Consider the following 15,821-nt stretch of genomic DNA (forward strand, 5'->3'; position numbering starts at 1 on the left):
TTTTTATTACAGACTTAAGTGAACTACTTAAAATAGACCCCAAAAACAAAAAAACAAAAAAAAATAAAAATGTGATTTTGGGTCCCCCACCTGCTGAGCTGAGAGATCTCACGATCATCTGCCAGGGATTTGTGCACTTCCTGTATCTTCCCCGCCAGGGGCTCTGACACTTCCTGCATCTGGTGCTGCACAGAGCGCAGTTCTGAGGTCACCTTGATGGACTCACCCCAGCCCTCCTGAGGACACAAAAAAAAGAGAAATCTGTCAGAGCAAAAAGTATTTTCTAAGTTCCCCTCTAGGATTTAACACTTTCCTGAAATTTTAACACCCCAACCCCGCCCAACCTGCTCTCATACCGGAGAAATGGTCAAGAATGTACTTTAGTGGTTGTCTGCAGTTCTTGCAATCTCTCTGCTTCTCCGACCAAGATAAAATCTTCCCCACATATTCACGTTTTCAGCCACACTCTTGCATGTGATGAGCAATTATGGCCATGAAGAAAGGTATAGGCCGGTCACATGACACGCAGTGTCCTTTACAAATCTTCCCCAGTCAGTAGACTGATTAACAACACACACTGAGTGTAGGGGCACAGTGGTGACACCCTCCCAGGGGGCGGGTCAGCGACACACTGAAAACATACTGTGAGTCCAGTCTCCTGAATTAAATGGCACTGGGTAGTGGGTACCAATACAACATGGGAGACTGTGGACATCTAGTGGCCAAAAAGAATTACTGCAGGGGACAGTGGCTGGGAAGTGCTGAGTAATACGGAAAAAAATTTAAAAATGTATATATATATATATATATATATATATATATATATATATATATATTTTTTTTTTTATTATTTATATTCATTAATAATAATTGGGAGGTGTATTTATACAAAAAAAAAAAAAAAATCTGCCTATAAATTCATTCTATGTGAATGGGGCAAGAAAAAAAAATGAATATCATCTAAATAAATTATATTTATATATATCACACACACACACACACACACACACACACACACACACATACATATATGTGTGTGTGTGATATATATAAATATAATTTATTTAGATGATATTCATTTTGTTTTCTTGCCCCATTCACATAGAATGAATTTATAGGCAGATTAATTTATTTTTACTTTGTATAAATACACCTCCCACATTTATTAATATTAGAGATAGAGTATATATATATATATATATATATATATATATATAAAATCTATCTCTATCTATTTTTGTCTCACACGTGTCCTGGGCTATATTGTTTGCTGTGTAAATGTGTTACGAGGGGTTCTTCAAAAAGTGTCCGCACTTTTATAGATTTAAAAAAAAGTGGTAAAAAAACAAACAAAAAAACACCCACACAGAACGTGTGAATGGGGAGAATACATTATGGCCACTAGATGGCGCAGAGCATCACAGAAAATAAGTAAGCTTATCAGCTCCACCTAGTGGCCATATAATACCACATTTTCCCCATTCACGTTTGAGCTGCAGGATATAGCCTAAGAACGTTCAATTCTGCCTCATTTGCACCTAAGAAATGCACATGAAGCTTCGATGGACAAACAGTTGTTTGAACTTTTTATGAATACAGCCTCAGGTATTCTTTTACCATAGTGGCAAGATTGACTAGAAAGCTGCATCACTGTGCAGCAAACACCTGTCTAAACAATGGCAAAGAGAAGTCAATCACATTTCCGAATATACAGATGGCCATTAAAAAGGAGAAATTGAGGAAAATCCTCAATATGTAAAAAATGATGGAAATATGGCACAGCAAACATTTTAATCTACATAAAAAACAAAACAAAAAAAAACACAAAAAATAAAACTTTTAGGTAAATTTTACAATAACAGTTTGCAGTAAAATACACTGTAAATTACTTTTTTGAAAATTTTCCCTATTAGATGCCGAATTTTCTAAGATATCGCTAAGTGTATAGAGCAGATCTGACAGTACGTAGGGTTGCTGTAACAGACAAGAGATGCTGGCGACATACATACCTGTATCAGACTGTTAAAAGACGGGAGAACGTCTGCAGAGCTGCGATGGTCACCCTCATAGTAAGATCTGAAAAAGAACCGACAACCAATCACCAACCTGAAAATTGAAACCAGAAAACCACCTGCATGTCCCATAACATTAAATGTGGCATTCTGCAAGTTCAGCAACACTATATGGCAAGTCTGAAGACACCTGACCACCACACCTTCCTATATGGCCAAAAGAATGTGCCCCCCCCCCCTCTAAATGATGGAGTGCCGATATTTCTCCAGTGAAGGGTCCTGATAATACTCCATCATACAAAGACATTATAGAAAAGTGTTCTCTTCCAGCTTTGTGGTAACAGTTTGGTGAACGTTATTTTTCTCTTCCAGCATGACTAAACCCCTGTACAAAGCCAGCTCCATAAAAAGACAAGCTTTGTCTGGTTTAGTGTGGAGGAACTCGGAGTGTCCTGCACACCTTTGGGATGAATTGGCATGCGGATAGTGAGCCAGGTCTTTTTTCTTGGTGCCCAACGTGAGGCCCAACACATTAAACAGTTTTTTTTTTTTTTTTATTGGCACCAAATGTGAAGCCCAACTCGGGAACCAGGTCTTTTTTTTCTTTTTTTTTCCCCAACGCATGAACTAGGTCTTTTTCTTGGCGCCCAACATGTGAACCAGGTCTTTTCCTTGGTGCCCAACATGTGAACCAGGTCTTTTTTCTTGGTGCCCAATGTAAGGCCCAATACGTGAACCAGGTGTTTTTTTCTTGGCGCCCAACGGAAGCCCCAACACAGGAACCAGGTCTTTTTTCTTGGCGCCCAACAAGAGGCCCAACATAGGAACCAGGTCTTTTTTCTTGGCGCCCAATGTGAGGCCCAACATGGGAACCAGGTGTTTTTTCTTGGCGACCAAGGTGAGGCCCAATGCGTGAACCAGGCGTTTTTTATTCTTGGCGTCCAACAAGAGGCCCAACATGGGAACCAGGTCTTTTTTCTTGGCGCCCAATGTGAGGCCCAACATGGGAACCAGGTGTTTTTTTTTCTTGGCACCCAAGGAAAGCCCCAACATGTGAACCAGGTCTTTTTTCTTGGTGCCCAAGGTAAGGCCCAATACGTGAACCAGGTGTTTTTTCTGGCGCCCAACATGGGAACTAGGTCTTTTTTCTTGGCACCCAATGTGAGGCCCTTCACGTGAACCGGGTCTTTTTTCTGGGCGCCCAACAAGAGGTCCAACACAGGAACCAGGTCTTTTTTCTTGGTGGCCAATGTGAGGCCCAACACGGGAACCAGGTCTTTTTTTTTCTTGGCACCCAAAGAAAGACCCAACATGGGAACCAGGTCTTTTTTCTTGGCGTCCAATGGGAGACCCAACATGTGAACCAGGTCTATATCCACCATCAATGCCTGACCACCTAAAATTCCCACAGACACCCTCCAACAGCTTGTGGAAAGTCTTTCCAGAAGAGTGGAGGAGGGTATAGCCACAAAGAGGAGGCCAACTCCATATTGTGGAGTTGGGGGAAACTCCATATTAAAAGACCATTGATGGAATAGGATGTCCAACAAGATCATAAAGATGTGATGGTCAGGTGTCCGATATAATGTATCAAATACAGAATAAATTCATCCTAGGTTTACCTTTTGTTATAGGCGACCCTTTATTCTTTTTGCTCTGTCAGGATGTAAAAAAAAAAAAAAAAAAAAAAAAAAAAAAAAAGATACTTATGGAGAAATCACCTTGCCCGTTTGGAGGTGTCCAAGGCATCTCTGCTGTCGTGGCCATCACCGGTGGTCTCAGAGATGCTGATGGAGGTCTGGGAGGGGTCAGCAGCGAGGGAGGACTGTAGCTGCCTCATATCCCGCGTGGCCTCCAGAGCCAGGTGCTCCAGGGAGGAGACAATGTGGTTGGGAGGATGGGAGCTCCAGACTTTCTACAGGACACGAAAATGTTTGATAGGTTAATATAAAAAGGATACTGAAATTATATAATTAGCTTTCTTTTCATATTTCCTCACTTCCAGTTCCAAGCCAACACTATTCAGCATCCAACTGGCAGAGCAGTGCAAAATAAAATCCCAACTGGCTCATGGCCGACCCTTCTTGTCCCAATATAAAAGACAGACTCGATATAGATGGCAATAAATACCGGTCAGAGGCTCTAACCTTCACCACTCTATTCAAAGTGAAATAAAAAGTATGAAAAATGGTGCCATGTAATTGGAGCGTGCCTTTAAAATTGCTCACCTCTGCCATGCTCATCCATTGCTGGTGCGACAAAGAACGGAGCTCCTCCCCTCCGGTCCTGCGTGGAATAAAAAGGTTAGGCTTAGAGCGGATTCAAAAGAAATGGAAACTAACAGAACAGAGAAGGCGGCTAAACCTCCCGGCAGGAGGATTACACTTACGAAGAAGAGATGGCATCATCCCGGAGAGAGCGCAAAAACAGCAGGCGCACCTGGCAAACGTCCCGGACGTCCCTCTGTAAAAGGAAATGGGGATCTTAGAAGTCTTAAATTATAAACCAAAACAGGGGAAAATAAAAAGGCGTCATTCCTTGTCTTCATAGGTTCCTTTACCCTGATGAAGACACGTAAAGAGAGACGCAACGTGTTGGGTGGAGCCAGGTGACGTCATCACATAGGCTGGAAGTGAGATCTGCGTTATCCCTGATGTGTTTTTATATGCGGTTTTGATCTTTTTCAAGCACGAGTGCAATCTCTCTTAATAAATTGATAACTTGTGGCAATATTACACGATGGCAGCCTTTATTTGATTTGAGTACTTTTTAGTGACTAGATGAGTAGAACTTAGCTCTTAAAGTGGTACATACCTGGTTATTGAAGGAGAGGATAAGCGAATATTGGAAGAGACCCTGAACCTCAGGACCTACTTAATATTAGCTGGGTGATTATAAAGTTATGGTTATATATTTGTAAGAAGGTATCAGGAAGGGAGGTATTGTGAAACTAGAGTTGTGTTCCAATCACGGCATGTTGAGGACAAAGTTCAGACAGAAGAGGTACAGGGTCACCTACCATCACTTCAGGCTGCGGTAAAGTGCCGCTGGCAGAATCACCTTCCAACAAAGGAAATATAATCTCCCTCTGAGATGCTCTGCAGGAAAAAAAAACCAAAACAAAAAAAAACAAAGAATGTTAGACACCCGACATTCACCGACAACCAACACAATCCTCTCCACCCGGTGAATGGACGTGACCTTTGAGGTCATCTACACACCGGCTGACGTCCTGCAGCTGCTCGCAGCGGTACTGTATCCGAATGTTGCTTTCCCGGAGCATCTCGCACTCCTCTTCTCTCTTCTTACTGAACGCCCGGAGCAGGAGAGCGCGGCGGCGGTAATCCTGCGACTTCTCGCTGTTCAGCTCTGTGGGGATACAAATGTACATAGTGACCACAACACTGACCGACAGCTAGAAGAACACGATGGAAATATAAGACTTGGCCAAGAGTCAGATTTACATTCACAACTACAGAAAAATCACCCACTGTCCTCATTTACCTCTGCTAAGGGCGATCATCACCTGCAATCTCTGACCCTCTCTTGTAGCATGTCTACAGTCTCTGACCATCTCCTGTATCATGTCCGCAGTCTCTGACCCTCTCCTGTATCATGTCTGCAGTCTGTGACCATCTCTTGTATCATGTCTGCAGTCTCTGACCATCTCCTGTAGCATGTCTGCAGTCTCTGACCATCTCTTGTATCATGTCTGCAGTCTCTGACCATCTCCTGTAGCATGTCTGCAGTCTCTGACCATCTCCTGTAGCATGTCTGCAGTCTCTGACCATCTCCTGTAGCATGTCTGCAGTCTCTGACCATCTCCTGTATCATGTCTGCAGTCTCTGACCATCTCCTGTATCATGTCTACAGTCTCTGACCATCTCCTGTATTAAACACACAGAGTAGAGAGAGATTGCAGAGACTCAAAAATATATATACAGTATCTCACAAAAGTAAGTACACCCCTCACATTTTTGTAAATATTTTATTCTATCTTTTCATGTGACAACACTGAAGAAATGACACTTTGCTACAATGTCATAAAATATTTACAAAAATGTGGGGGGTGTACTCACTTTTGTGAGATCCTTTATATCGTATGTATATACCCCCCCCCCCCAACATTTTGGCTGAACTTGTCCCGTCTCACCTTGGCTGAGGATCTCCCCCTCGGCGCTCTGGATCTGTTCCTGCAAGTGCTGCAGCTCCGATCGAAGCTCCAGGATCTCCCGGCACAGCTGCTTCCTGTGCTGCTGCTCCTCCTCCTCCGCCGAGCGCTGCGCCTGCCGAGAATATCAGAAGAACAATAAAACTTTTACGTTGGAGGGGTTTGTATCCATCTAATAGATTCATATTAGAGAAAGATCTTCAATTGCCTTCTGTAGGAAGGAGGTCAGTACATTTCTAGTACATTGTTTCTGGTTTTGAGGTCATGCACCCAAATCGGCACATCGCCTCCATTCTGCCTTACCTTCATGTATTTTTTTTTATTTTTAGGACTTGTATGTAACGGTATGGCGTTATCAATTTTGGTAGTATGCCGACATCTAGTGGCAGTTTTGGGTCACTACAACTTGTTTACTAATGTGCCTTTGGTATCTTCCCTAATCCTCCCCTCCTGTTTAGGACTAAAGGAACTGGCCCTAGCTAGATCCTTCACCATTTCTTCCATGTTCTCTGAGTCAGTGTTCATTTATTTTTTTATTTTTTAGAGGTATTGCTTATGAAAAGCCACTGGGGTTGATTTACTAGAGGCAAACAGACTGTGCACTCTGCAAGTGCAGTTGCCCTAGAGGTTAGTAAATTATTATTATTCAGGATTTATATAGCGCCAACAGTTTACGCAGCGCTTTACAATATAAAAGGGAGACAATACAGTTATAATACAATACAATACGATTAAGAGGGCCCTGCTCAGAAGAGCTTACAATCTAATAGGGTGGGATGAGATAAAGCCTTACTTTACAAAGAATAGCCAATCACATGCAAGGAAAATAAATAAAAAAAAAAAAACTTAATTTTTGCTTGCACATGATTGGATGGTGGGAGTCAGCAAAGCTTCCCCTCATTTACTAAGCTCTGGAGCAACTGAGCATGCTAAGTGCACAGTCTATTTGCCTTTAGTCAACCAACCCCCTAGGTCATCCTCTGTACTGCAATAAGTTGAAGTAAAATTCAGTCGGATTCAAATTCTGTATCGTACTGAAGAGTTAAGCTGCCTGTTGATTCTGCCGAGTCAGCAGGTGACTGTACTGTCCAGGCAGGCTGGGTACAAGGAGGTATGTCAAATGCATAAAGTGGCATTTGAAACAGAGCAGACCCCCCCGTGATAGATGACACATGCCAATGAAAACCCTTTAAGCCCCCCCCCCCATCCCTGCATGGACAATTCAGATAGGGAGATCACTTACCTCCGAGTGCTGCAGCTGCTGATACCTGTGTTCAGAGTCAAGGATTCAATGGCCGATTGATTATTGGCTAATTGATTAATTGTATTTTCTTTTTCATTCTATTTACAAAGTCCCCTGAACCCCGCCTGCCCCCAACCCCCCCCCCCGATAGACATGAGATGGGACTCTCCCAGTCCAGACAGACATTGTGTGCAAATCTCTGCTCTCCTCTGCCTATCCGCGGGATCAGAGCGGGCTGGGAGATGGTGGGAATGGTGTATACAGGTCTATTTGTGGGTGTGTCCAGGAACACCTCCCCTCCATCACAATCAGGGGGTTCCCAGATCACCAACATAAAGAAACAGCTGATGAACTCATGCAAACCCAAAGCCCCAATTAGGAGGGTTGTGCTCCTTTTATGCATCTCAAGGCTTCAATTTCCATACAGTAACTATTGGAGGGTACGGGTCCTCTCTAAACGTGGCCCCACCGGATGCATATACTCCTCCCCCTTTGGCTCCCACACCCGGGAGCAAAGAATAATACCTGGTACTTCCAGGTTTGGGGGAGCAAGAAGCGTCTCCGGGGGCCTATATGCCACAAGCGCCCCCCCCGGGCCTACACGCCACAAGCGCCCCCCCCCCCCCCCGGGGCCTACATGCCACAAGCCCCCCCCCCGGGGCCTACATGCCAGAGGCGTCTCCGGGGGGCCGACACGCCAGAAGCGTCTCCGGGGGGCCGACACGCCAGAAGCGTCTCCGGGGGGCCGACACGCCAGAAGCGTCTCCGGGGGGCCGACACGCCAGAAGCGTCTCCGGGGGGCCGACACGCCAGAAGCGTCTCCGGGGGGCCGACACGCCAGAAGCGTCTCCGGGGGGCCGACACGCCAGAAGCGTCTCCGGGGGGCCGACACGCCAGAAGCGTCTCCGGGGGGCCGACACGCCAGAAGCGTCTCCGGGGGGCCGACACGCCAGAAGCGTCTCCGGGGGGCCGACACGCCAGAAGCGTCTCCGGGGGGCCGACACGCCAGAAGCGTCTCCGGGGGGCCGACACGCCAGAAGCGTCTCCGGGGGGCCGACACGCCAGAAGCGTCTCCGGGGGGCCGACACGCCAGAAGCGTCTCCGGGGGGCCGACACGCCAGAAGCGTCACTGCCCTTTCTGCTGGCGATTGGCTGCTCAGGAATCCAGGTGGTGTCACAAAAGTTTGGTGTTCCAATTACATTCTGTCTCAGTGACACCAGGAAAAGATGGCACATCTGCCCAGTGGGGACACAGGCAGCAATAAAAACCTGACAGGGGTTTCAGCCCCCTCCCCCTCACTGCTCCATATCAAAGAACATCTGTGGCCCATATAAAAGCAGAACGTCGATTAGTAAGGATACCACAGAAGGTTGCCTTCGATGTTCCTCACCGTCCTACAAGAGAAGAAAAGAAGTCATCAAAATATGTTCAGCATTGAAGACTGAGGATTACCATGACAGCCAGGCACATTAGCATTTTTTTACCCACTTGCTGACAGCAATATGTATATGTATGTTGCGGCTTTGAAGTGTTTTCCCGGGGGTTATGGCTAAAGCCATCAGCCATAACCCCGGTATTGTTCTTTTCAGCCGGTGATTCTCTCTCTCTCTCTCACATAAAAAGCGATCCAAGTGGCTGATTAGCTGCTGGATCTTTCGGAAGCAGCGAGAGGCCCCCCCCCCCACTCTCACCGATGTTTCTCGGGGCTTACCACTCTCACCGGCGAACCCGGGAAATGATGGTTCATGTGGCTGGCCATAGAGGTGAAGAGAGACCAGATTGTCTCTGATCACCTCTATGATCTTGGGAGGACTGGAGCCACGTCATGACTTCACTGAGAAGTAAATAATTATTTACTTATTTTTATAGCAAAAGATCACTTTTTTTTCCAATCTTCTGCTTTTAAAAAGGTAAAAGAGAGATTTGGGGGTCTAGATGTCTCCATAAAGATGACTTGTTATCCCTTATTTCTCATACAAGGGATGTTTACATTCCCGGTAATTAGTGATAAAAGTTATTAAATACTAATTAAAAAGGGAAGGAAGAAAGGAAAGGACAAAAAGGAGAGGAGAGGAGAAAGAAAAGGAAGGAAGAAAGGAAAGGAAAAAGGAAAAAGGAAAAAAGGAAAGGAAGAAAGATAAAAAAAAAAAAAAAAATTAAAAATACAAAAATAATTAAACTGCCCCCATTCCTCTGCGCTCGTGTGGACCCATACGCAAGCCACGTGCAGATATGTAAACGGTGTTCTCAGTACACATGTGAAGTATCACCTTAAGGGCGAGAGCAATAATTCTAGCCCTGGACCTCCTCTGCAACTCTAAACTGGTAACCTTTTTTAAAGCATCGCCTCTGGAGATTTTTAATCATCGTAGTTTGGCGCCATTCCACAAGCGAGCGCAATTTTAAAGCGTGACATGTTTGGTATCCATTTACTTGGGGTAACATCTTTTATTTTTTACCCAAAAAATTGGGAGAGGGAGAGGGAGAGATAGAATGAGAATACTGTATCTGAGATCAACCAACCAATCAGCTTTAGGCGTTGGAGGCCGGCCCTTACCTCTGGCTGCGCACATGGCGGATGACGTACTTCCAGATATCAGCGCACTGCCCAATGAACAGCCTGGGAAAGAGAGAAGACAAGGAGGGTGAGGTGAGGTGGTCGGAGTAGACGGGTCCTCTTACTTTTCTCAATCCCGGCGAGTCGGCGCTCACCTCTGCAGGACGTCCTCCGGGGGCGCTTTCTGCGGAGGGACTCCCATCTCCTCCGTCACCCATCTCCGCAGCTCCTGTGCCAGACCGCGCCGATCCATTCCTGGGGAGATAAACAGGTAAGAAAACCGACAAACACAGAAAAACAAAAAACAAAACAAAAGAAAAAAAAAAAAAAAAAAAGAAAAAAGGGGGCCGTCTCCGATTGGCTGCTGGTGGCAACACAGATAGGATGGATGCAGTAAAAGAAAACTTTGGCTTACTCTATACGGCAGAGCGCAAAATGTCAAAACGCAGCGGAAGCCAATCAGAATGCATCTAATGACTCCGCTTTTAACCACTTCATGTCCTTAGATCGTTTTAAAGCATCCTGCCCCCCCCCCCCCCAACAATTCCACCAATCGAGTACACAGACTGCACACAGGCCCCGATCCTGGGAATGGGGGGGGAGGGGAGAGTGAATGGCCCCGTCGCCCCCGGCAACCAGAACCTGGGCCCTCCCTGTGGAAGGTAGAGCCCCCTCCTCCCTGTATACCCCCCCGCCTGGGCTCAGAACCCGACCACTGCGTTGGTTGCTATGGGAGACACATAGCAATTTGGTTCATACCAATGCGGGGGGGGGGGGGGAACGAGGGTGATACGGGGCAGATAGCGACAAAGGATCAAACCGCGTTCATTGCCACACTGGGTGTCACCAAGAGGAGGGATAGCTGGGGCTGGGGGGGCCCTCTATGACCATAAAACGTCCCCAATCTTCTCTCTACACCCGGCGTGTCGGTGACGTGATCCGCACTGCGACCGCACCGTCCGTCTCCTCACAGCCCACCACAGAGGGTGTCATCCTACAGCACCGCGGTATGGAGAGCGCCGACCGCAGGAAGATCAGAATACTACAAGTCTAAAGATAACACCTCCACCTGACAGAGCAAAGAAGACCCGACAACCACTACAAGTCCTACCGATCCACCACAAGTCCCAGAATGTCCTACCGATCCACCACAAGTCCCAGAATGTCCTACCGATCCACCACAAGTCCCAGCATTTCCTACCGATCCACCACAAGTCCCAGCACGTCCTACCAATCCACCACAAGTCCCAGCAAGTCCTACCAATCCACCACAAGTCCTACCAATCCACCACAAGTCCCAGCATTTCCTACCGATCCACCACAAGTCCCAGCAAGTCCTACCGATCCACCACAAGCCCCAGCAAGTCCTACCAATCCACCACAAGCCCCAGCATGTCCTACCAATCCACCACAAGTCCCAGCATGTCCTACCAATCCACCACAAGTCCCAGCAAGTCCTACCAATCCACCACAAGTCCTACCAATCCACCACAAGTCCCAGCATTTCCTACGATCCACCACAAGTCCCAGCATTTCCTACCAATCCACCACAAGTCCCAGCATTTCCTACCAATCCACCACAAGTCCCAGCATGTCCTACCGATCCACCACAAGTCCCACCGATCCACCACAAGTCCCAGCAAGTCCTACCGATCCACCACAAGTCCCAGCATGTCCTACCAATCCACCACAAGTCCCAGCAAGTCCTACCGATCCACCACAAGTCCCAGCAAGTCCTACCAATCCACCACAAGTCCCAGCATGTCCTACCGATCCACCACAAGTCCCAGCAAGTCCTACCGATCCACCACAAGTCCCAGCAAGTCCTACCAATCCACCACAAGTCCCAGCAAGTCCTACCAATCCACCACAAGTCCTACCAATCCACCACAAGTCCCAGCATTTCCTACCAATCCACCACAAGTCCCAGCATTTCCTACCGATCCACCACAAGTCCCAGCATTTCCTACCGATCCACCACAAGTCCCAGCATTTCCTACCAATCCACCACAAGTCCTACCAATCCACCACAAGTCCCAGCATGTCCTACCGATCCACCACAAGTCCCAGCAAGTCCTACCGATCCACCACAAGTCCCAGCAAGTCCTACCGATCCACCACAAGTCCCAGCATGTCCTACCGATCCACCACAAGTCCCAGCAAGTCCTACCGATCCACCACAAGTCCCAGCAAGTCCTACCGATCCACCACAAGTCCCAGCAAGTCCTACCAATCCACCACAAGTCCTACCAATCCACCACAAGTCCTACCAATCCACCACAAGTCCCAGCATTTCCTACCAATCCACCACAAGTCCTACCAATCCACCACAAGTCCCAGCATGTCCTACCGATCCACCACAAGTCCCAGCATGTCCTACCGATCCACCACAAGTCCCAGCATGTCCTACCAATCCACCACAAGTCCCAGCAAGTCCTACCGATCCACCACAAGTCCTACCAATCCACCACAAGTCCCAGCATTTCCTACCGATCCACCACAAGTCCCAGCATTTCCTACCAATCCACCACAAGTCCCAGCATGTCCTACCAATCCACCACAAGTCCCAGCAAGTCCTACCGATCCACCACAAGTCCCAGCAAGTCCTACCAATCCACCACAAGTCCCAGCATGTCCTACCGATCCACCACAAGTCCCAGCAAGTCCTACCGATCCACCACAAGTCCCAGCAAGTCCTACCAATCCACCACAAGTCCCAGCAAGTCCTACCAATCCACCACAAGTCCTACCAATCCACCACAAGTCCCAGCATTTCCTACCAATCCACCACAAGTCCTACCAATCCACCACAAGTCCCAGCATGTCCTACCGATCCACCACAAGTCCCAGCATGTCCTACCGATCCACCACAAGTCCCAGCATGTCCTACCGATCCACCACAAGTCCCAGCATGTCCTACCAATCCACCACAAGTCCCAGCAAGTCCTACCGATCCACCACAAGTCCCAGCAAGTCCTACCAATCCACCACAAGTCCTACCAATCCACCACAAGTCCCAGCAAGTCCTACCAATCCACCACAAGTCCTACCAATCCACCACAAGTCCTACCAATCCACCACAAGTCCCAGCAAGTCCTACCAATCCACCACAAGTCCTACCAATCCACCACAAGTCCCAGAAAGTCCTACCGATCCACCACAAGTCCTACCAATCCACCACAAGTCCCAGCATGTCCTACCAATCCACCACAAGTCCCAGCAAGTCCTACCGATCCACCACAAGTCCCAGCAAGTCCTACCAATCCACCACAAGTCCCAGCATGTCCTACCGATCCACCACAAGTCCCAGCAAGTCCTACCGATCCACCACAAGTCCCAGCAAGTCCTACCAATCCACCACAAGTCCCAGCAAGTCCTACCAATCCACCACAAGTCCTACCAATCCACCACAAGTCCCAGCATTTCCTACCAATCCACCACAAGTCCTACCAATCCACCACAAGTCCCAGCATGTCCTACCGATCCACCACAAGTCCCAGCATGTCCTACCGATCCACCACAAGTCCCAGCATGTCCTACCGATCCACCACAAGTCCCAGCATGTCCTACCAATCCACCACAAGTCCCAGCAAGTCCTACCGATCCACCACAAGTCCCAGCAAGTCCTACCAATCCACCACAAGTCCCAGCAAGTCCTACCAATCCACCACAAGTCCTACCAATCCACCACAAGTCCTACCAATCCACCACAAGTCCCAGCAAGTCCTACCAATCCACCACAAGTCCTACCAATCCACCACAAGTCCTACCAATCCACCACAAGTCCCAGCAAGTCCTACCAATCCACCACAAGTCCTACCAATCCACCACAAGTCCCAGAAAGTCCTACCGATCCACCACAAGTCCTACCAATCCACCACAAGTCCCAGCATGTCCTACCAATCCACCACAAGTCCCAGCAAGTCCTACCGATCCACCACAAGTCCCAGCAAGTCCTACCAATCCACCACAAGTCCCAGCATGTCCTACCGATCCACCACAAGTCCCAGCAAGTCCTACCGATCCACCACAAGTCCCAGCAAGTCCTACCAATCCACCACAAGTCCCAGCAAGTCCTACCAATCCACCACAAGTCCTACCAATCCACCACAAGTCCCAGCATTTCCTTCCAATCCACCACAAGTCCTACCAATCCACCACAAGTCCCAGCATGTCCTACCGATCCACCACAAGTCCCAGCATGTCCTACCGATCCACCAGAAGTCCCAGCATGTCCTACCGATCCACCACAAGTCCCAGCATGTCCTACCAATCCACCACAAGTCCCAGCATGTCCTACCAATCCACCACAAGTCCTACCAATCCACCACAAGTCCCAGCAAGTCCTACCGATCCACCACAAGTCCCAGCAAGTCCTACCAATCCACCACAAGTCCCAGCAAGTCCTACCGATCCACCACAAGTCCCAGCAAGTCCTACCAATCCACCACAAGTCCCAGCAAGTCCTACCAATCCACCACAAGTCCTACCAATCCACCACAAGTCCCAGCATTTCCTACCGATCCACCACAAGTCCCAGCAAGTCCTACCAATCCACCACAAGTCCCAGCAAGTCCTACCAATCCACCACAAGTCCTACCAATCCACCACAAGTCCTACCAATCCACCACAAGTCCCAGAAAGTCCTACCGATCCACCACAAGTCCTACCAATCCACCACAAGTCCCAGCATGCAATGCGAGTTCTAGAATGCACTACAGGTCCCATCACCCCCACCGATCCCAGCATGCCTTGCACATGACTCTCTGCACTACAACTCCCAGCATGCCCCGGGTCCCCTCCCCCAGCTGGGAGTTATAGTTCTGTCAGCAGGTTGTCTCACCCCTCTCCGGTGCTCCCCTCCCCCTCTCACCCTCTCCGGTGCTCCCCTCCCCCTCTCACCCTCTCCGGTGCTCCGCTCACTCTTCCCGCCTGTCGCGAATTGAATGTGTCACAGCCGGCAGGGCGTCAGCGCGGCGCACTTCCCGGATTCCGCCAGCAGAGGGAGGCAGAGCACCTTCCGACCAGCTGAAGGCCCCGTTTGTATAGAGCTACGGCCTGGAACCCAGCCCCATCTTGTGGCGAAGTGAGGGTATGACCAATACACCTTTATTTTCCTTTTTTTTATTTGTATTTTTTTTATACAAAGTTACAAGAGAAAAGTAAACAAAAGAAGAGGAGTTGTCACTGCTGGAGGTGCGTGATATGCTGCCGTCATACTGACACTTCCTTCACTGCATGGCATGGGATGTTTTAACATTATTATTATTAATAATTATTATTTATGCTTTTATAGATATAATTTTTACACCTGTTGAAATATATAAATATATATATATATATATATATATTTTTTTGTATTTATATACAGTATATATTTACACACACACACACATATATTTGTTTCTATATATTGTAGCTTGTGATCAGTGGCGTCTCCAGTTTTATATATATATATCCTGGGGCCCTTTACTACAATCCCACAACGGGCCCTTTCACATGTTCTGCAGTGAGCTCCCTTCCTACTGTATTGGGCCCCCCCCCCAGGGTGGCAGAAAACAAGAGGTATATGTCACCAGCATACCAAGAAAATATAAGGATCCAAAGCAGTGGGAGAACTATCAGGGTTGCAAAGGTTGTCTTGCCTCCGGGCCCTGGTGTTCTGCCACTGTGGGGTTCCCCAGCCTCCTCTTGCTGTCCTGCCCCTGCTGTTGACAGCGCTGGTCTGGCATCTCTTGGAATTTACAGGCTGGTTCTCCTGTCCTGAGGATGGGAGAAATCAGTCTGTTTTTTCAGTAACTGAGAGTCCTGGTGGAGTCCTTCCTGCAACTCGCTCT

At 47.9% G+C, this 15,821-nt stretch overlaps 1 protein-coding gene across 1 annotated transcript in view; it reads right to left on the reverse strand.

Annotated features, from left to right (window-relative positions):
- HAUS5 (HAUS augmin like complex subunit 5) overlaps positions 1-15,114 on the reverse strand; it is a gene marked incomplete in the record, with an annotated part of 30,538 nt that extends 15,424 nt beyond the window's left edge. The window contains 13 exon segments of the mRNA XM_073601620.1: positions 91-236; positions 2,010-2,076; positions 3,734-3,927; positions 4,241-4,298; positions 4,402-4,475; positions 5,032-5,110; positions 5,234-5,381; positions 6,166-6,298; positions 7,427-7,451; positions 8,789-8,821; positions 9,985-10,047; positions 10,140-10,239; positions 14,887-15,114. Coding sequence (XP_073457721.1) covers positions 91-236; positions 2,010-2,076; positions 3,734-3,927; positions 4,241-4,298; positions 4,402-4,475; positions 5,032-5,110; positions 5,234-5,381; positions 6,166-6,298; positions 7,427-7,451; positions 8,789-8,821; positions 9,985-10,047; positions 10,140-10,237 — 1,118 coding nt within the window.
- Positions 15,115-15,821: the final 707 nt, after the last annotated feature.

The sequence above is a fragment of the Aquarana catesbeiana genome, linkage group LG10, assembly GCF_042186555.1.
Source record: "Aquarana catesbeiana isolate 2022-GZ linkage group LG10, ASM4218655v1, whole genome shotgun sequence".
NCBI classification, from domain to species: domain Eukaryota; kingdom Metazoa; phylum Chordata; class Amphibia; order Anura; family Ranidae; genus Aquarana; species Aquarana catesbeiana.